At 38.2% G+C, this 21296-nt stretch overlaps 5 protein-coding genes and 1 pseudogene across 6 annotated transcripts; 3 read left to right on the top strand and 3 right to left on the bottom strand.

Moving 5' to 3' along the window:
- Positions 1–3: 3 nt before the first annotated feature.
- On the bottom strand, positions 4–5048 carry LOC141836948 (protein trichome birefringence-like 25). 2 transcript variants are annotated; one of them, XM_074724429.1, is made up of 4 exons: positions 4768–5047; positions 3927–3995; positions 3272–3549; positions 4–955 (listed from the first exon to the last, which is right to left on the bottom strand). In XM_074724429.1, the coding sequence occupies exons 1-4, from the start codon at positions 4976–4978 to the stop codon at positions 191–193; spliced, it is 1323 nt and encodes a 440-aa protein (XP_074580530.1). In that variant the 5' UTR covers positions 4979–5047; the 3' UTR covers positions 4–190. The 2 variants fall into 2 exon arrangements, with proteins under 2 accessions (XP_074580530.1, XP_074580531.1); XM_074724430.1 differs by lacking the exon at positions 3927–3995 and having other exon boundaries at positions 4768–5048.
- Positions 5049–6206: 1158 nt separating this feature from the next.
- Positions 6207–8983, top strand: LOC141841531 (uncharacterized; annotated as a pseudogene).
- Positions 8984–9439: 456 nt separating this feature from the next.
- On the top strand, positions 9440–9907 carry LOC141836952 (uncharacterized). Its single transcript, XM_074724437.1, has one exon. It carries the CDS (start codon positions 9447–9449, stop codon positions 9693–9695), a length of 249 nt encoding a protein of 82 aa, XP_074580538.1. The 5' UTR covers positions 9440–9446; the 3' UTR covers positions 9696–9907.
- Positions 9908–11989: 2082 nt separating this feature from the next.
- LOC141836951 (uncharacterized) lies at positions 11990–12485 on the bottom strand. The gene has a single exon (XM_074724436.1). The coding sequence runs from the start codon at positions 12476–12478 to the stop codon at positions 12230–12232; it is 249 nt and encodes an 82-aa protein (XP_074580537.1). The 5' UTR covers positions 12479–12485; the 3' UTR covers positions 11990–12229.
- Positions 12486–12943: 458 nt separating this feature from the next.
- LOC141841460 (uncharacterized) lies at positions 12944–15637 on the bottom strand. The gene is made up of 2 exons (XM_074729635.1): positions 13801–15637; positions 12944–13382 (listed from the first exon to the last, which is right to left on the bottom strand). The coding sequence occupies exons 1-2, from the start codon at positions 15510–15512 to the stop codon at positions 13196–13198; spliced, it is 1899 nt and encodes a 632-aa protein (XP_074585736.1). The 5' UTR covers positions 15513–15637; the 3' UTR covers positions 12944–13195.
- Positions 15638–16916: 1279 nt separating this feature from the next.
- Positions 16917–18828, top strand: LOC141837194 (protein trichome birefringence-like 25). The gene is made up of 3 exons (XM_074724638.1): positions 16917–17203; positions 17994–18062; positions 18440–18828. Exons 1-3 carry the CDS (start codon positions 16993–16995, stop codon positions 18826–18828), a joined length of 669 nt encoding a protein of 222 aa, XP_074580739.1. The 5' UTR covers positions 16917–16992.
- The last annotated feature ends 2468 nt before the right edge of the window (positions 18829–21296 follow it).

The following is a 21296-nucleotide window of genomic DNA, read 5'->3' as shown; positions in this document are numbered from 1 at the left end:
GTGCTAAGTTTCAGATTCCATTAACCCAACTTAAGATTCTGAAAGATGAAAATTTACAACGAAACCTAATACAGTAATCTGGAGGGTAAATGCTAAACGATTTGACGCACTGGCTCATCAGTATTTCCATTCTAAAGTGTAGAGTATTAAAGAAACAAAGGTCCATCAGCAAAAAAGCAACTTGAATTCACTAGTCCTTTATAAGCTCGAGAATGAGCTCATTCCAAGTATCAATTGCACCAGGCAAGCACCAGTGCAAGCAGTCATTCTGAACTTTCTTGTTTTTATCGTCGCCAAATGGATGGAACGCCCTGTAAGGTCCTGGATGCGCATCAGGTCGCAGCAATGAAAGTTTGAAAGTGTCAAGGAGTTTCAGTTTTGCCCCATTTGCTATTCCCATTGCCTTGGTGAACTCCTCTAACTCAATGCTCTGCATGGCACGGTCCAAATCTGTACCAGTGTATTCCCCAACCTTATACGGTGTGGTCCTGTTGCAAACTCCACCGCTGAACCACTCGCCAAACTCAAAATGGTCCGGCGTCCATGTGCGATATATGACAGTCGGTTTATGCTCTGAAGTGTTGATGAAGCTGAATAAAGAGTTGAGGGTTTTCTTGTAGACATACTGAACACCAAGTTCTGATAAATTTAGTTTCGGGCAATAGTGGCAACCGATAATTGCATTATTCTCCACATAAATTGCAGCTTTTAGAAACCATTGCCCACCGGATATTACCACATAGTCAAAGCTGTTATACTGACTTGTCCATGTTTCATCAAGTGTGTCGGCGTGGAGCTTACTCTCAGATGTTGCCACACCGTTCTCATCTTCAAAAGTCTCTGCCTTAACAAGGAAAGGGCTCCAGATGAGCGAGAGCGTGAAGTTGTGCAAGGGGAAATGCCATCTCCTTGACCTGTATTGATCATCATGAAAAACCAGAACAGGTTCTTCGACCTGAGTTGCAATAATTTGATCAGTCAAGAGGAAACATATGTTTATCAACTCAGTTTACTGGACAAAATAGAAAAGAGAAGTCCTGTTATGTCCTCAAAACTCAATTATGTCCAGTAATGATAGCCAATTAGTATCCTGATACTTATGTAATAAAATCCTGAAACAATAAGTGTAAAGATTTATGACCTGGATTAACCTCTAAATAGCTCCACCCTGAACAAATTCTTTACACAAGGGATTTATGTACTGCCTAAAAGATTGAAACGGATGAAAAGGAACAGAGAAGCAAGTCCTGACGACAATTTAAACCAGAAAACAAAACAATACGAGAAACCACCAGATGACTACCAACATCATGTTGCAAACAAGTTAACCATTAGGACAATATAACTAGCAAAGCATGCACCATTTACATGGTTAGTTATAACATATAGAATCAAGAATAGTTGACCGTAAGACACTAACTTTATAAGATTATCAGCACCAAAGGCCAGAAAAAAAATATGCACCTATTTGGGAATGTCAAAGGTTCAAAGAAATACCACAGACCATTCTTGTTGGCACAGGCTAAAGACTTATGGTCTAAGAATTTATTTGCATGATCAAACACCAAAAAGTTAAATTATAATTTGGGGCCTAACGCTACATAGAGAACTCCACGGTGATAGAAACATTTAGCGGCTTCACTTTCTTTATACAACGTCATTCTGTCGAATTTTCTCAAATACTGAATTTTCTGCACAAACTTGGAGAAAATGATGTCTTTTATTATACAAAGGCGACGTAGGTTTAAGTAAATCTTGTACTGAAGAAGGTTGTTCAATCTATTTGAAGTTGACAAAGTTCAAATACAAACTAGTTAAAGAAACTCAACTCTCAGTTTCAGGGTATCTAGTGGGGAAACTGTTTGCTAGTAGCTGATGAAAGTTGATTGCTTTCACAAGGACCAGCAAAACTTGCAGTTTCATCAATAAACTCAGAGAAAGATCAATTCGGATTCACAAACCATGGAAAAAGTCAAAATTAATTAATAATGGTTAACCTTAAGTGTGCATACTAAGAAAATAGAAGATCCTAATACAAGAAAAGAAAGGATAAGACAACATGCAAATGATGAAGTTCATACTACATTTACACTGCCAATACAACCAATGAATTTGAAAGAGTAGCTTGTTTAGTCAGATTTGAACATTGTAAAGAAATTAGCAGTAAAATACAAAGATTTTTATGAAATAATCCCAAAATAATGGAAATTGATTTTACTGCCATCAATATTTAAATAGACTAAAACAATATAGATGTATCAAAGATAATTATTTGATGCACATGCTAAACACCACAAATGCAGTATGCTGTCATGCTTACTCTCAAGGTATAACCCAAAAACACGCTCCACCAATCTCATGTTAAGATAGTGCCTCTTAGGCCACACTCTATTTGCCCAAAATGTATGTTCAAAAAATTGAAATGAATCAAAATTGAAGAGAACAAGAGGGCTTTGATTATTTTGTTTTTGCATGCATCCATTCTGCAGAGGCATTGCATTGGTTTAAATAGAGAGAAATGTTATTGTTGGCTGGCCATCCCAATGTTAACTTGGTGCTCAGGTTTCATTTTAGTTACATGGTAAGTTATTAATTCAGATCAAAACTTTCTAACGAGCCAAACTAAGGGTAAGTTATCCTGCAGCACTCCACCAGGCGGATGTTAGGATGCAGCCTCTTAGATCACTATTCTTTCATTTTCCCAAAAGAATAAATTAGAAAAAATTTCTAAGAAATAAAGAATAGAATTGCATTGCATTGCTTTAAATAGAGAACAATATTGATGTTGAATAGTAATCCAAGGTCAAATTTGTCCTTAAATTTTTCATCAAGTCTGTTTAACTGCATTCTCCAGTGAATGGCATGCTACAAATTTCTAATCAAAGCTTTTAAAAGAGACTAGAAAACTGCTTTTAAAACAAGGAGATGCTCAAATTTAAGCATTATGTGATATGTTGACACTGTTCTTTCAGTACTTTTACCTATTCTTAAGAAATAACATTTGCAATAAAACAAAAGAGATGGACTTGGACAGCCCATGGAAGCACAAGTTTGCTCAGATAACCTACACAATAACAACCTTCATCCAAGACAAGGTGAGGTGAGACTAACAAAATCATTAAGATAAGAATTAGGATCCAATTTTCTTCACTTTCTCCATTTAAATAGTTTTGCATGTATGTTGTCTAACAGAATTATACAGAAACTTTACGATACTTGTCAATGAGTAAAAAATTGATGTCTGAAGCTTATGACACACCCTAAAGTTTACCTTGGAAAGGAGACAAAGCAATGACTGTGCATGGTTGCGAAAAATTGAGTCGCCAATTAGTGCCAAACATTTGTTTTGCATACCACCCAGAAATTTCTTGGCACTGAATGGAGGAACATCACACCCATGTGGCTTCCATCTCCAGAATAGATATCCTGTATCTGGACGCCCATTCATCATGCAATTCTGAGGAGATTCAATAAACCTGCAGCTTTGATTGGTATATGTTGGTTCAGTAGGATCTGGGATCCATTCTCCAGTAAAGAGATCACACTTATCTGCATCAAGCATGGTGAATCTTCTAGTCAATTATAGCTTACTAAATTTTCAAAGATTGCATTAATATAATGGGAAAAGAAAAAGAAACTACAAAAACAGTGGCTATTAATTAGAACACTATACAAATAAACAATATTTCAATATTCAGATTCCATTTCGCAGTCGAATTGTTCTACTCATTCTCTATCAACTATATCAAAACATTCGTATCCAGAGTTGATCCAACATCCATATCCAGTTAATTTCACTTCTTCACCAGAAGTCTAATTAATAAGATTCACCTAATAAGCTCAATCACTAGTTGTTAGCAAATCAAACTTAGCTGATCAGTAGGTAAAAGTAAGATTTATCTCTCTTGTTAATTTAGGAACACTACCTTTTGACATCTGGTCTTCTGTGACTGCTTCTGAAACTGGAATTGAAGCATTGTCTGTTGAAGATGGTACTGAAAATATACAGTAATATCAAACAACATAAGAAGAGGGGGAAAAACAGTTGGACCAAATAAAAAGTCATCCATAATAGAATACCATTGCCGATAAGTTAAGTTTTTGTGGGTGAAGTTTCACAGACAATTTTCAGATGAACAAAGCTATAATTTGAATAAACGAGCCTATATTCTCAGGAGAGGACTATGCTCTTGTAGAATTTATTTGTGTGTGTGGGTGGGTGGGGGTGGGGGGGGGGGGGGGGGGGGGGGGGGGGGGGGGGGCTTATGAATTCCATTTAGTAGTTGATGCTGATGTGCTGATGATAAAGTACAATACAAGAAGCTATCAAATGATTATTCTCAGTAAAGTGAAATGTGATCATTTATGAACAAATGTTCTTGAAGATCTTTGTCTTCCCTCTCCTAAACATTAATCCAATCTATAAATAAGAACCCCACCAATGTAATTCAACAAACTAAACCGAATTCAGGATAATATAAATGTGTCATTATCACGAAAACCAAAATTAAAGATCTTGGTTCTCAAATTTTCTGATCAAGACAGGGTAAAACTAAAAGATCTGAAAAAATGATAAGACTGACAATGATTAAAGTTCAGACCTTTCCACCGTAAAATACACTTTTTATTCACAATGAAAATCCAGAACCCAAACCACCAGACTAGGCTTTAACAGTCACTGCTCGATGAGGCGCGGACAAACACCTCCTTAATTTAGGCGAAATCCAACCCTAGCCGAACAGATCTCTGCAACAGAAAATCCCTCACCTTTATACGCCTCCTCGGAAACCCCCTCCGTCGAGTCTGATCTCTCCGCTACGGATTCGGAGGGCAACTCGCTCGCCGGGCTGAACACGGGGGAACCGGAGAAGAGGAGACGGAAGGAGAGGCCAACAAGAAGCGCCAGGCCCAGGAATTTGACCAAAAATTGCTTGCTCTTCCGCTGCAGCTGCTGCCACTGCCCCCAATCCGACCCCATAACAGAGCGATGCGGCGACGTGAGCTCCCAGAGCGCCGCTCAGCGAGACTCACGAAGAAATAGCTAGTAATTAATAAGCAACTGACTCATGAGAACAATTATGCGCAAAATACTACAATCTATTAAGTAAAAAAACAGCAATGCGGATGCCGATGTGGCACTTTTTGAATTTGGCTGGGGAATTGCGAACTTATGCGGCGGTCCTATAATTATTTTTTAACTCATAATATCCGTAGCAGAACGCAAATACTTTATGTAATAATTCATAATCAATTTTTTTTACCAAAATATAAAATTTAAAATAAAAAATAATAGGGCCCTCCAAGCTGTAAAACCTATTTATAGAGAAGGCAGCAACTCCCAACCAAAAGCTAGGAGCACCAAAACGTTACCTGATCCCATCTCACAAAAAAAAAAGTAAAACTGGGTGCATTTTGAAAAAGCAAACTTTCGAGGGGCATATGAAAAACCAACCAACTATCGATTTATTAATCAGAGTCTGTCTGTGGCCAAACTAATAAAGATTAAAGTGGAGACTGTTTGTCGCCGACTGTGTTTAGTCAAGAAATTCAAAAAATAATTTTTAGAATAACGAAAAAACTAGCAAGAACTTCTCCGAGATTTGCGCCTTTATTTCCGACATCGAACCACAAATAAAATTTATTCCCTGAAAAAAGAAAATTGTGGGGTTGATGATAATCGGTAAGGAGAGTTGATTGGTGGTAACACGAATTCAGGTTGGTTGAATCATCCTTTGCGCGAGAAAAAAAAAGATAAATCTCAATCAGTCTCATGGACTCAATCTTTTGAGGGTAATCGATCCGGTCTTACGGAAATTTCCTACTGACCACCAAGGTAAATCGGGAAGTCAAGCGAATCCAGATGCTTGGCCTCGATTTGAAAGGAAATCAGGATAAATCGGGAAGCGCATACGGCGGCCAATCCAGATACCCAGCATCTTTTGATTGTGTTCTTCATTTGAAAGAAAATTCTTATAAATATACTGTAGTTGGAGATCAAACTGCGATATCATAATATGTCCTACTGTTGAACCATTGCTCCCGGGACGACATCATCTGCGCGAGAAAGAAAAAGAAACATGTTGCACGTCCCATCGCATGTGGCATCGATTTAAAATGGTGGCGTTTGTTGCGACTTTCACTTGGGAATATATTTTGTCTGAATTTATAGGTAGAGATGATATTTTATTTATTTTTTATTTTTGAAGGATCGAATATTTCAATCGTTTGTTCATTGTGCCATAAATGCTGAAGCGTTGTATGGCCCAATATGATACATTTAGTGGGCTGAATTTGTTATTTTGGGCCCAATCTACAAAGGAAAGGCCCGTTGTGTGTTTTCTTTGCAAAAACACTTCGACGGTCGCTTCCTCTCCTGCTTGCCGAAGCTTTCGGTCCGCGCTAGGGTTGCCATGGGAGACAATGACGAGATTCCGGTCGTGCCTCCTCCGGGCTTCCCCTTGTCCTTGAACTCCATGAGCATTCCTCAGCTGGTCGAGTTCCTCCGGTCGTCCTTCCACAAGGTGGACTTCCAGAAGGTGGAGAGCGCTCTGATGTCGAGGGAGGCGTCGCTGAAGGCCGAAGTGGAGAAGAGATTCTCGGAGGAGTTGACTGCGAAGGAGGCCGAAAAGATCGAGCTCGGCTTGCTGATTGAGGTTCTTGAGCAGGATTTGGGGGTTTTGAGGAACATGGTAACTGAACTGGAGCAGCAACTTAAAAAGAGCGAGGAGAGTTTCCGTGTCGACAGGTCAGATCTCCAGAGGAAGCTGAGGGATAAGGACGCGAGATGCTCCTTGTTAGAGTCGAGGATTCTGGACCTTGAAGAGATTGATAGGCAACATAGGATAGATTTTGAGTACCTCGAGGAGGAAATCCTTGAGTTAAGGGAAACATGTAGAGTTGCGAGAGGAAGGGAGCAGAAATCTCAGGAGAAGATTGCGACTTTGCTCGTGTTGCAGGAGCACGGTAATGTAGATTGCTGGAGGAGGAAGTGCAAGGAGTTGCAGGACACGGTTTCACAGCTGGAGGCTGAGAAGCTGGGTCGGGGAGTAATGAAGAGTAACAAAAGGGAAGAAAAGGGAAAGAGAGAAGCCAACTTACCCACAAAGGATAAGGAAAACCCTAAATCCCTAGGATTAATTGTGATCAGTGACAACGATGATGAGCGCCGTGCTGAAGATTGTGAAGTGAAAAAACTCAGGGCGGAGAGAACTTTGGACATGAAAAATGACTCCACCTTTTATAAGAACTCGGAAATGGTGCATTCTGATACTAGTAGGCGAGCAGTGGTAGTTCAGGATTCTGATGAAAACCATCCGGATGGTGTTCTGCCAATTCCAACTCCAAAAAGGAAGCGTGTTTCCAGAGTATTTACTAGTGACAGCGAGAAGGATGATGATGCCGATGATATTCCAATAGGAAAACTTTTGTCGAGGCAATCCGAGGAGGGCTATACACCGAAGCGATTAATTTCACTGCGAAAATTAAGCGAAACAGAAAATTCAGCGAAAGGAAAGTTTCCAACCAATCCATCAACTCCTAGTTTTGAGGGTTCAAGTTTAAGAAGCAAGGGTAGAGCAAGGGAGTTTCTTACCAATCCGTCAACGCCTAGTTTCAAGAGCACAAGTTTAAGAAGCAAGCGTAGAGCAAGGGAGTTTCCTACCAATCCATCAACTCCTAGTTTCAATAGTTCAAGTTTAAGAAGCAAGGGTAGAGCAAATAGGAAGCTCGAGTTCTTGGGCAGTGATGATGAAGAGGAAACAAAGATTGACTTGATGAAGGAGCATGATGATGCGAGTTCAAATAGCGAGGGCACGGATTTAGACGGATTCATTGTAAGTGGATCAGAAAGTGCTGAAAGTGAACCTAGTTCAGAAGAATTCTCTTCTGAAATAGAATCAGACAGTGTTATCGACCTTGGTAATATCTTGGCTGAGATAAGTCGGAAAAAACAGACTGAAAGTTGGGAGTACGAGGCAGATATGCTAGCATCATTCGCTAGGGATTCTGAGCTTTGCTTGAAAGCTGTTTGTGCTCTTTATCGGCGGCAGACTTCTGATGAACAATCCGCGAAGGGAACATTTCTTCTGAACAAGCGAGGATTCAACAAGTTTGATGCTCAAAGGTATCGTCAGAGTGGATTTTGATATTTGCTGCTTTTAGCATTCAGGTTCCTTGGTTCTATAATGTTCTTTCTATATTTCATCCTGGTATCAAGATTACACTTCTTTATTTGTCGATGTTGAAAGTTGGTTGATTTATACTAAAGTCGTAACCATGATAAGAACTAAGGATCAAAATATGGACTAAAAGATTATAACTCAGTTATTGTAGATGATTGGCACTATTTGTTTGTTCACTGTCCTGCTTATAAACTGGATATCAAAATCATCTTCAATTGAGACATGATGCAATAGTTCTTTTTCCTAAATGTGTTACCTAACACTCAACTGACATAAAAAAATTCACGTACTGGGATTATTGTTTTTGTAATTGATCTTACAATTAGGTCGTATTGGCCTATCAACTGATCTCGATCTTGTTTCAGGGGATCTATGATGGCGGAGTTTCTTACAGATGGCGATCCCTTGGCCCTCTAAAGAAAACTATCCAGGATTTGGAAAAGTATGATCCAACGGCACTAGATTTCTGCTGCCAAGTCGCTAATCGATACTCGAAGCAGTTATTCACAATTTACCAGAACAAAGAAGATCCCTTGTTTTTGCCATCATAAACCTGTGTGATGGGATTACTAATTCATGCTACTTGGGCTAGTGTTTTGTTTTTTGCTACGTACGCTGCATTGCAAAGTTGCTGTAGGTTCTGTGTGGGAAAGTTTTTGATGCAACTTGTAGATATTACCTGGAGTTAGGTTATGCTCACGACAATATGAATGTCAATGGCTGAAAATATACAATTTTTTATGCTTTTTATCTCTAATATCTTTGACATCAATGTGCAATGTGCAAGCAATGGTTATGTTTTATGTTTGTTGTTCTCTAATATATATATATAATGTTTTAAAAGGGAATATTTCTGGCATGCTTTTCACTTTATGTTTTTCCAAAATGTTGAGAGAAAAGACAAACTTTTTCTTTGGGTTGAATCTTATGCATAGAATTTTCTTTAGTTACGTAGTACTACCTGGTGAGACCCAGAAGCTTCTAATCGAGATCCTATTACGAATACATCAATCATTTAATTTTTTTTTTTTTTAAGAAAAAAAAAACAGTATGCGGCAATCATTTAGCCATTTAAACTTGAGGAGCTCCTCTTCTGTGTTGGCTATTGTTGTAATGGCACCAAGCCAATTCAGAAATCCATCCTTTTCCCAGCAATTAATGTTCCTTCAATCAGGCTTGCCCTCTCTGGCATTCCATCATCCACCACCCCCTCTATAAAACCCTTCTTCTTCCTTCCATTTCCTTCGCAAGCAGCAGCAGCAAGCAATGGGTTCACTTGGTCCAGACATGGGCATGGGCATGGGCTTGGGCAACAAGCTTCAGCAGAAGCAATTAGAACAACGCAGCTCAAGCCGCTTCCAGATGCCACTGCACTACCCCCGCTACAGCAGAGCCGACTATGAGACGATGCCGGAGTGGAAGCTCAACTGCCTTCTCCAGGAGTACGGCCTGCCGGCGATAGGCGGCGTCGATGACAAGCGGAAGTTTGCCATGGGCGCTTTCCTCTGGTCTTGATCACTGAAGCCATCTTCATCGATATCTCTATATATATGTCAGATTAGTCCTACGTGCAAAATGAACTCGCCAACACTGTTGTATGTTAATTATATGAGTATGTGTTGTATGCCGTCGCTTGGTGTGGTTATATAGAGAATAGCGTGGTAACATATGAGCTCTGTTGTGCAAGGAGCACGATTTGAGGTATGTTGTAAAATAGTTTTAATTATGAGAATAATATTGTAGTTTTTTCACTTATTGAAGACAGACTTGAATCTATTCGTGCCTGACTAATGGAACTACAGTGAAAAGAATGGCACACTTCTATAACTCGACAAGAGCAGGCAAAGTATTGATAACTTTGTGATGAACAAGAGATATGAAATCATTACTCTACTATTTTGTTCTTTTGTTCATACAAAATCTGTGGCTTCTGAAGAGAAGGGAAAAAAAGTTACTGACAGTTTTCAGAAATGCAAAACATTCACACTAAGCAGAGACTTAATTAAACTGAAGATCCTACCAATAATTCCCTAACCTTTGTCAATTTCGTTAGATAATGGGTTTCATAATTTTAATAATAACACATTTTAAAAGAAAAATACATGCATGCATATAAATGGATTTAGATGTCAATTTCAATATTAATATTATGATACGAGCCTTAAATTAAAAATTGGAATGCATGCATACCATTGTCAAGAGCTATTAATCCCTCCCTATCCCATAGCTATTGCAAATTTAGTTAGATGCTTGCTTATTTGACTGCATTTTTCATTGCAATCTCCTTCACATATATATATATCTAGCTTTTCCTTGACTTTTGTGCGTTCTTTAACCATTTTAATCGCAAGAAGACATGTATATATCATTTAGAATTGCGTCCATCTTTTATCTTGTTCATTTATAATTAATTCGTCCCTATATCAAACCTTATTTGTAAGAATCTTTCCCATTGTATATGTAATCATAAAGAAGTGATACAGAAGAAATTAAGTACAATTCACAAGCTAATTAATTAATTAATATGAGAATAAGGCTATATTTCCTCTGAATTATATATAAGTTGCGTTATTAGTTTGTAGGATTACATGTATAGATTAGCTCTTTTTCTATGAATATTCGTACCTCATTATCAAGTCCCTTCTTTCTTCTCTGAAATCATTATTAATAATCTATTCTTCTGTAGAATCCACTACCCAACAGTCCCACACAGTCAGCCCTACATGGTCGATCCTACTGTGAAAAGGTAAATCGAAAAACTACAGTAGCAATACGATGGAAGTTGAAGTAGAGGTAGGATAACACTACCAATTGCTACTGTAGTTTCTCGATTTACCTCTTCACAGATAATTGTAGGACTGACCGTGTGGGATTGTTGGGTAGTGGATTCTATCTTTTTTACAGAAGAATAGATTATTAATAATGATTTCAGAGAAGAAAGAAGGGACTTGATAATGAGGTACGAATATTCATAGAAAAAGGAAATACATGTAATCCTACAAACTAATAACGCAACTTATATATAATTCAGAGGAAATATATCCTTATTCTCATATTAATTAATTAATTAGCTTGTGAATTGTAGTTTATTTCTTCTGTATCACTTCTTTATGATTACATATACAATGGGAAAGATTCTTACAAATAAGGTTTGATATAGTGGCAAATTAATTATAAATGAACAAGATAAAAGATGGACGCAATTCTAAATGATATATACATGTCTTCTTGCGATTAAAATGGTTAAAGAACGCTCAAAAGTCAAGGAAAAGCTAGATATATATATGTGAAGGAGATTGCAATGAAAAATGCACCCAAATAAGCAAGCATCTAACTAAATTTGCAATAGCTATGGGATAGGGAGGGATTAATAGCTCTTGACAATGGTATGCATGCATTCCAATTTTTAATTAAGGCTCGTATCATAATATTAATATTGAAATTGACATCTAAATCCATTTAGATGCATGTATTTTTCTTTTAACTTGTTATTATTAAAATTATGAAACCCATTATCTAACGAAATTGACAAAGGTTAGGGAATTATTGGTAGGATCTTCGTTTAATTAAGGCTTAGTGTGAATGTTTTGCATTTCTGAAAACTGTCAGTAACTTTTTTCCCCTTCTTTTCAGAAGCCACAGATTTTGTATGAACAAAAGAACAAAATAGTAGAGTAATGATTTCATATCTCTTGTTCATCACAAAGTTATCAATAAATTTGCCTGCTCTTGTCGAGTTATAGAAGTGTGCCATTCTTTTCACTGTAGTTCCATTAGTCAGGCACGAATAGATTCAAGTCTGTCTTCAATAAGTGAAAAAACTACAATATTATTCTCATAATTAAAACTATTTTACAACATACCTCAAAGCGTGCTCCTTGCACAACAGAGCTCATATGTTACCACGCTATTCTCTATATAACCACACCAAGCGACGGCATACAACACATACTCATATAATTAACATACAACAGTGTTGGCGAGTTCATTTTGCACGTAGGACTAATCTGACATATATATAGAGATATCGATGAAGATGGCTTCAGTGATCAAGACCAGAGGAAAGCGCCCATGGCAAACTTCCGCTTGTCATCGACGCCGCCTATCGCCGGCAGGCCGTACTCCTGGAGAAGGCAGTTGAGCTTCCACTCCGGCATCGTCTCATAGTCGGCTCTGCTGTAGCGGGGGTAGTGCAGTGGCATCTGGAAGCGGCTTGAGCTGCGTTGTTCTAATTGCTTCTGCTGAAGCTTGTTGCCCAAGCCCATGCCCATGCCCATGTCTGGACCAAGTGAACCCATTGCTTGCTGCTGCTGCTTGCGAAGGAAATGGAAGGAAGAAGAAGGGTTTTATAGAGGGGGTGGTGGATGATGGAATGGCAGAGAGGGCAAGCCTTTCTGAGGGAACATTAATTGCTGGGAAAAGGATGGATTTCTGAATTGGCTTGGTGCCATTACAACAATGGCCAACACAGAAGAGGAGCTCCTCAAGTTTAAATGGCTAAATGATTGCCGCATACTGTTTTTTTTTTTCTTAAAAAAATAAATTAAATGATTGATGTATTCATAATAGAATCTCGATTAGAAGCTTCTGGGTCTAACCAGGTAGTTCTACGTAACTAAAGAAAATTCTATGCATAAGATTCGACCCAAAGAAAAAGTTTGTCTTTTCTCTCAACATTTTGGAAAAACATAAAGTGAAAAGTATGCCAGAAATATTGCCTTTTAAAACATTATATATATATATATATTAGAGAACAACAAACATAAAACATAACCATTGCTTGCACATTGCACATTGATGTCAAAGATATTAGAGATAAAAAGCATAAAAAATTGTATATTTTCAGCCATTGACATTCATATTGTCGTGAGCATAACCTAACTCCAGGTAATATCTACAAGTTGCATCAAAAACTTTCCCACACAGAACCTACAGCAACTTTGCAATGCAGCGTACGTAGCAAAAAACAAAACACTAACCCAAGTAGCATGAATTAGTAATCCCATCACACAGGTTTATGATGGCAAAAACAAGGGATCTTCTTTGTTCTGGTAAATTGTGAATAACTGCTTCGAGTATCGATTAGCGACTTGGCAGCAGAAATCTAGTGCCGTTGGATCATACTTTTCCAAATCCTGGATAGTTTTCTTTAGAGGGCCAAAGGGATCGCCATCTGTAAGAAACTCCGCCATCATAGATCCCCTGAAACAAGATCGAGATCAGTTGATAGGCCAATACGACCTAATTGTAAGATCAATTACAAAAACAATAATCCCAGTACGTGAATTTTTTTATGTCAGTTGAGTGTTAGGTAACACATTTAGGAAAAAGAACTATTGCATCATGTCTCAATTGAAGATGATTTTGATATCCAGTTTATAAGCAGGACAGTGAACAAACAAATAGTGCCAATCATCTACAATAACTGAGTTATAATCTTTTAGTCCATATTTTGATCCTTAGTTCTTATCATGGTTACGACTTTAGTATAAATCAACCAACTTTCAACATCGACAAATAAAGTGTAATCTTGATACCAGGATGAAATATAGAGAGAACGTTAGAACCAAGGAACCTGAATGCTAAAAGCAGCAAATATCAAAATCCACTCTGACGATACCTTTGAGCATCAAACTTGTTGAATCCTCGCTTGTTCAGAAGAAATGTTCCCTTCGCGGATTGTTCATCAGAAGTCTGCCGCCGATAAAGAGCACAAACAGCTTTCAAGCAAAGCTCAGAATCCCTAGCGAATGATGCTAGCATATCTGCCTCGTACTCCCAACTTTCAGTCTGTTTTTTCCGACTTATCTCAGCCAAGATATTACCAAGGTCGATAACACTGTCTGATTCTATTTCAGAAGAGAATTCTTCTGAACTAGGTTCACTTTCAGCACTTTCTGATCCACTTACAATGAATCCGTCTAAATCCGTGCCCTCGCTATTTGAACTCGCATCATCATGCTCCTTCATCAAGTCAATCTTTGTTTCCTCTTCATCATTACTGCCCAAGAACTCGAGCTTCCTATTTGCTCTACCCTTGCTTCTTAAACTTGAACTATTGAAACTAGGAGTTGATGGATTGGTAGGAAACTCCCTTGCTCTACGCTTGCTTCTTAAACTTGTGCTCTTGAAACTAGGCGTTGACGGATTGGTAAGAAACTCCCTTGCTCTACCCTTGCTTCTTAAACTTGAACCCTCAAAACTAGGAGTTGATGGATTGGTTGGAAACTTTCCTTTCGCTGAATTTTCTGTTTCGCTTAATTTTCGCAGTGAAATTAATCGCTTCGGTGTATAGCCCTCCTCGGATTGCCTCGACAAAAGTTTTCCTATTGGAATATCATCGGCATCATCATCCTTCTCGCTGTCACTAGTAAATACTCTGGAAACACGCTTCCTTTTTGGAGTTGGAATTGGCAGAACACCATCCGGATGGTTTTCATCAGAATCCTGAACTACCACTGCTCGCCTACTAGTATCAGAATGCACCATTTCCGAGTTCTTATAAAAGGTGGAGTCATTTTTCATGTCCAAAGTTCTCTCCGCCCTGAGTTTTTTCACTTCACAATCTTCAGCACGGCGCTCTTCATCGTTGTCACTGATCACAATTAATCCTAGGGATTTAAGGTTTTCCTTATCCTTTGTGGGTAAGTTGGCTTCTCTCTTTCCCTTTTCTTCCCTTTTGTTACTCTTCATTACTCCCCGACCCAGCTTCTCAGCCTCCAGCTGTGAAACCGTGTCCTGCAACTCCTTGCACTTCCTCCTCCAGCAATCTACATTACCGTGCTCCTGCAACACGAGCAAAGTCGCAATCTTCTCCTGAGATTTCTGCTCCCTTCCTCTCGCAACTCTACATGTTTCCCTTAACTCAAGGATTTCCTCCTCGAGGTACTCAAAATCTATCCTATGTTGCCTATCAATCTCTTCAAGGTCCAGAATCCTCGACTCTAACAAGGAGCATCTCGCGTCCTTATCCCTCAGCTTCCTCTGGAGATCTGACCTGTCGACACGGAAACTCTCCTCGCTCTTTTTAAGTTGCTGCTCCAGTTCAGTTACCATGTTCCTCAAAACCCCCAAATCCTGCTCAAGAACCTCAATCAGCAAGCCGAGCTCGATCTTTTCGGCCTCCTTCGCAGCCAACTCCTCCGAGAATCTCTTCTCCACTTCGGCCTTCAGCGACGCCTCCCTCGACATCAGAGCGCTCTCCACCTTCTGGAAGTCCACCTTGTGGAAGGACGACCGGAGGAACTCGACCAGCTGAGGAATGCTCATGGAGTTCAAGGACAAGGGGAAGCCCGGAGGAGGCACGACCGGAATCTCGTCATTGTCTCCCATGGCAACCCTAGCGCGGACCGAAAGCTTCGGCAAGCAGGAGAGGAAGCGACCGTCGAAGTGTTTTTGCAAAGAAAACACACAACGGGCCTTTCCTTTGTAGATTGGGCCCAAAATAACAAATTCAGCCCACTAAATGTATCATATTGGGCCATACAACGCTTCAGCATTTATGGCACAATGAACAAACGATTGAAATATTCGATCCTTCAAAAATAAAAAAAAAATAAAATATCATCTCTACCTATAAATTCAGACAAAATATATTCCCAAGTGAAAGTCGCAACAAACGCCACCATTTTAAATCGATGCCACATGCGATGGGACGTGCAACATGTTTCTTTTTCTTTCTCGCGCAGAGGATGTCGTCCCGGGAGCAATGGTTCAACGGTAGGACATTCAGATTGTGATCTAGGGACCGCAGTTTGATCCCCAGCTACGATGTATTTATAAGAATTTTCTTCCAAATGGAGAACGCAATCAAAGGATACTGGGTATCTGGATTGACCACCGTATGCGCTTCCCGATTTATCCTGATTTTCTTTCAAATGGAGAACGCAATCAAAGGATGCTAAGCATTTGGATTGGCTTGACTTCCCGATTTACCTTAGTGGTCAGTAGGAAACTTCCGTGAGACCGAATCAACTACCCTCAAAGATTGAGTCCATGAGACTGATTGTGATTTTTTTTTTTTTCTCGCGCATAGGATGATTCAACCAACCTGAATTCGTGTTACCACCAATCAACTCTCCTTACCGATTATCATCAACCCCACAATTTTCTTTTTTCAGGGAATAAATTTTATTTGTGGTTCGATGTCGGAAATAAAGGCGCAAATCTCGGAGAAGTTCTTGCTAGTTTTTTCGTTATTCTAAAAATTATTTTTTGAATTTCTTGACTAAACACAGTCGGCGACAAACAGTCTCCACTTTAATCTTTATTAGTTTGGCCACAGACAGACTCTGATTAATAAATCGATAGTTGGTTAGTTTTTCATATGCCCCTCGAAAGTTTACTTTTTCAAAATGCACCCAGTTTTACTTTTTTTTTTTTTTTTTTTGTGAGATGGGATCAGGTAACGTTTTGGTTGCTCCTAGCTTTTGGTTGGGAGTTGCTGCCTTCATCCCAGGCGGTCGATTATTAAATAGGTTTTACAGCTTGGGGGCCCTATTATTTTTATATTTTAAAATTTATATTTTGGTAAAAAAAATTGATTATGAATTATTACATAAAGTATTTGCGTTCTGCTACGGATATTATGAGTTAAAAAATAATTATAGGACCGCCGCATAAGTTCGCAATTCCCCAGCCAAATTCAAAAAGTGCCACATCGGCATCCGCATTGCTGTTTTTTTACTTAATAGATTGTAGTATTTTGCGCATAATTGTTCTCATGAGTCAGTTGCTTATTAATTACTAGCTATTTCTTCGTGAGTCTCGCTGAGCGGCGCTCTGGGAGCTCACGTCGCCGCATCGCTCTGTTATGGGGTCGGATTGGGGGCAGTGGCAGCAGCTGCAGCGGAAGAGCAAGCAATTTTTGGTCAAATTCCTGGGCCTGGCGCTTCTTGTTGGCCTCTCCTTCCGTCTCCTCTTCTCCGGTTCCCCCGTGTTCAGCCCGGCGAGCGAGTTGCCCTCCGAATCCGTAGCGGAGAGATCAGACTCGACGGAGGGGGTTTCCGAGGAGGCGTATAAAGGTGAGGGATTTTCTGTTGCAGAGATCTGTTCGGCTAGGGTTGGATTTCGCCTAAATTAAGGAGGTGTTTGTCCGCGCCTCATCGAGCAGTGACTGTTAAAGCCTAGTCTGGTGGTTTGGGTTCTGGATTTTCATTGTGAATAAAAAGTGTATTTTACGGTGGAAAGGTCTGAACTTTAATCATTGTCAGTCTTATCATTTTTTTTTTCAGATCTTTTAGTTTTACCTGTCTTGATCAGAAAATTTGAGAACCAAGATCTTTAATTTTGGTTTTCGTGATAATGACACATTTATATTATCCTGAATTCGGTTTAGTTTGTTGAATTACATTGGTGGGGTTCTTATTTATAGATTGGATTAATGTTTAGGAGAGGGAAGACAAAGATCTTCAAGAACATTTGTTCATAAATGATCACATTTCACTTTACTGAGAATAATCATTTGATAGCTTCTTGTATTGTACTTTATCATCAGCACATCAGCATCAACTACTAAATGGAATTCATAAGCCCCCCACCCCCCCCCCCCCCCCCCCCCCCCCCCCCCCCCCCCCCCCCCACCACCCCCACCCACACACACACAAATAAATTCTACAAGAGCATAGTCCTCTCCTGAGAATATAGGCTCGTTTATTCAAATTATAGCTTTGTTCATCTGAAAATTGTCTGTGAAACTTCACCCACAAAAACTTAACTTATCGGCAATGGTATTCTATTATGGATGACTTTTTATTTGGTCCAACTGTTTTTCCCCCTCTTCTTATGTTGTTTGATATTACTGTATATTTTCAGTACCATCTTCAACAGACAATGCTTCAATTCCAGTTTCAGAAGCAGTCACAGAAGACCAGATGTCAAAAGGTAGTGTTCCTAAATTAACAAGAGAGATAAATCTTACTTTTACCTACTGATCAGCTAAGTTTGATTTGCTAACAACTAGTGATTGAGCTTATTAGGTGAATCTTATTAATTAGACTTCTGGTGAAGAAGTGAAATTAACTGGATATGGATGTTGGATCAACTCTGGATACGAATGTTTTGATATAGTTGATAGAGAATGAGTAGAACAATTCGACTGCGAAATGGAATCTGAATATTGAAATATTGTTTATTTGTATAGTGTTCTAATTAATAGCCACTGTTTTTGTAGTTTCTTTTTCTTTTCCCATTATATTAATGCAATCTTTGAAAATTTAGTAAGCTATAATTGACTAGAAGATTCACCATGCTTGATGCAGATAAGTGTGATCTCTTTACTGGAGAATGGATCCCAGATCCTACTGAACCAACATATACCAATCAAAGCTGCAGGTTTATTGAATCTCCTCAGAATTGCATGATGAATGGGCGTCCAGATACAGGATATCTATTCTGGAGATGGAAGCCACATGGGTGTGATGTTCCTCCATTCAGTGCCAAGAAATTTCTGGGTGGTATGCAAAACAAATGTTTGGCACTAATTGGCGACTCAATTTTTCGCAACCATGCACAGTCATTGCTTTGTCTCCTTTCCAAGGTAAACTTTAGGGTGTGTCATAAGCTTCAGACATCAATTTTTTACTCATTGACAAGTATCGTAAAGTTTCTGTATAATTCTGTTAGACAACATACATGCAAAACTATTTAAATGGAGAAAGTGAAGAAAATTGGATCCTAATTCTTATCTTAATGATTTTGTTAGTCTCACCTCACCTTGTCTTGGATGAAGGTTGTTATTGTGTAGGTTATCTGAGCAAACTTGTGCTTCCATGGGCTGTCCAAGTCCATCTCTTTTGTTTTATTGCAAATGTTATTTCTTAAGAATAGGTAAAAGTACTGAAAGAACAGTGTCAACATATCACATAATGCTTAAATTTGAGCATCTCCTTGTTTTAAAAGCAGTTTTCTAGTCTCTTTTAAAAGCTTTGATTAGAAATTTGTAGCATGCCATTCACTGGAGAATGCAGTTAAACAGACTTGATGAAAAATTTAAGGACAAATTTGACCTTGGATTACTATTCAACATCAATATTGTTCTCTATTTAAAGTTCTCTATTTAAAGCAATGCAATGCAATTCTATTCTTTATTTCTTATAAATTTTTTCTAATTTATTCTTTTGGGAAAATGAAAGAATAGTGATCTAAGAGGCTGCATCCTAACATCCGCCTGGTGGAGTGCTGCAGGATAACTTACCCTTAGTTTGGCTCGTTAGAAAGTTTTGATCTGAATTAATAACTTACCATGTAACTAAAATGAAACCTGAGAACCAAGTTAACATTGGGATGGCCAGCCAACAATAACATTTCTCTCTATTTAAACCAATGCAATGCCTCTGCAGAATGGATGCATGCAAAAACAAAATAATCAAAGCCCTCTTGTTCTCTTCAATTTTGATTCATTTCAATTTTTTGAACATACATTTTGGGCAAATAGAGTGTGGCCTAAGAGGCACTATCTTAACATGAGATTGGTGGAGCGTGTTTTTGGGTTATACCTTGAGAGTAAGCATGACAGCATACTGCATTTGTGGTGTTTAGCATGTGCATCAAATAATTATCTTTGATACATCTATATTGTTTTAGTCTATTTAAATATTGATGGCAGTAAAATCAATTTCCATTATTTTGGGATTATTTCATAAAAATCTTTGTATTTTACTGCTAATTTCTTTACAATGTTCAAATCTGACTAAACAAGCTACTCTTTCAAATTCATTGGTTGTATTGGCAGTGTAAATGTAGTATGAACTTCATCATTTGCATGTTGTCTTATCCTTTCTTTTCTTGTATTAGGATCTTCTATTTTCTTAGTATGCACACTTAAGGTTAACCATTATTAATTAATTTTGACTTTTTCCATGGTTTGTGAATCCGAATTGATCTTTCTCTGAGTTTATTGATGAAACTGCAAGTTTTGCTGGTCCTTGTGAAAGCAATCAACTTTCATCAGCTACTAGCAAACAGTTTCCCCACTAGATACCCTGAAACTGAGAGTTGAGTTTCTTTAACTAGTTTGTATTTGAACTTTGTCAACTTCAAATAGATTGAACAACCTTCTTCAGTACAAGATTTACTTAAACCTACGTCGCCTTTGTATAATAAAAGACATCATTTTCTCCAAGTTTGTGCAGAAAATTCAGTATTTGAGAAAATTCGACAGAATGACGTATAAAGAAAGTGAAGCCGCTAAATGTTTCTATCACCGTGGAGTTCTCTATGTAGCGTTAGGCCCCAAATTATAATTTAACTTTTTGGTGTTTGATCATGCAAATAAATTCTTAGACCATAAGTCTTTAGCCTGTGCCAACAAGAATGGTCTGCGGTATTTCTTTGCAGCCTTTTGACTGAAGAAGCAGCTTCTTAGAAACCTGAGCCTAAGAACTGAAAGCTGTGGACAGCAGCATTGAAGCAATGGAGAATGCCCAAGTTGAAACAAAGATGCTTCTCTAAATTTTTATGAATTTACTTTGAATGTTTTCTTTTTGTTTTTTGTTTAAATAATCTTTGAGAAATCAGTCAAACTTATGTGATTTTGGCCATGCTCTTGTTTAATTAGATTCTCAAAAAGTTTTGAGACAGATTTTTGTTGAATTTTGCGTGTTAAAATTATTTATGATATTGCTTTTGCAGCTTAAGACTTGAGGAATATATTTATTTCTGGTGAAATTTGCCACCTCAGTAGTTTTATACGGTCGATTTCACGATCATTTATGAAGAAGTAAACTGAGAAGTTGTAGTTCGTGATGACGGAGGAGGGTATTATCTTGGCTTTGTCCTAGATTGAACACTTATCAATTTCTACAATTCTGTTCCGTTGTAACTAAATCAGTTATGCTCCGGTGTAGTTTCAGGTATATATTTTTGCACAGGGACACGTGGATTTACAAAATTGAATAAATTTTCAATAATTTGATTTTGTAAAACAAAGTGCAAAACTCTAATGGTAACCAGGAGTTTAAAAACCTAATAATGAAATGACTGGTCCATTTAAGTTAAATTTAAATTTCTAATAATTAAAAAAAAATTCTAATAATTAAATGTCATAGATGGATAGAATTTAGATATAAAATTTAGCATCAATTGGATATTTTTGAACAAAGGAACATCTAAAATATA

This window comes from Curcuma longa, chromosome 11 (genome assembly GCF_044706935.1).
Source record: "Curcuma longa cultivar G26 ecotype Majalengka, Jawa Barat chromosome 11, ITB_CL_G26_1.1, whole genome shotgun sequence".
In the NCBI taxonomy this organism is placed as follows: Eukaryota; Viridiplantae; Streptophyta; class Magnoliopsida; order Zingiberales; family Zingiberaceae; genus Curcuma; species Curcuma longa.
This window is presented reverse-complemented; position numbering and strand designations above follow the sequence as displayed.

Bases quoted from the DNA above. Each gene is read 5' to 3' on its own strand.
- LOC141836948 (XM_074724429.1), bottom strand. From the start codon at position 4,978: ATGGGGTCGGATTGGGGGCAGTGGCAGCAGCTGCAGCGGAAGAGCAAG. The intron at 3,996-4,767 runs GTGAGGGATTTT...GTATATTTTCAG, and splicing joins TTCCGAGGAGGCGTATAAAG to TACCATCTTCAACAGACAAT. The intron at 3,550-3,926 runs GTAGTGTTCCTA...TGCTTGATGCAG, and splicing joins AGAAGACCAGATGTCAAAAG to ATAAGTGTGATCTCTTTACT.
- LOC141836952 (XM_074724437.1), top strand. From the start codon at position 9,447: ATGGGTTCACTTGGTCCAGACATGGGCATGGGCATGGGCTTGGGCAAC.
- LOC141836951 (XM_074724436.1), bottom strand. From the start codon at position 12,478: ATGGGTTCACTTGGTCCAGACATGGGCATGGGCATGGGCTTGGGCAAC.
- LOC141841460 (XM_074729635.1), bottom strand. From the start codon at position 15,512: ATGGGAGACAATGACGAGATTCCGGTCGTGCCTCCTCCGGGCTTCCCC. The intron at 13,383-13,800 runs GTATCGTCAGAG...ATCTTGTTTCAG, and splicing joins AACAAGTTTGATGCTCAAAG to GGGATCTATGATGGCGGAGT.
- LOC141837194 (XM_074724638.1), top strand. From the start codon at position 16,993: ATGGGGTCGGATTGGGGGCAGTGGCAGCAGCTGCAGCGGAAGAGCAAG. The intron at 17,204-17,993 runs GTGAGGGATTTT...GTATATTTTCAG, and splicing joins TTCCGAGGAGGCGTATAAAG to TACCATCTTCAACAGACAAT. The intron at 18,063-18,439 runs GTAGTGTTCCTA...TGCTTGATGCAG, and splicing joins AGAAGACCAGATGTCAAAAG to ATAAGTGTGATCTCTTTACT.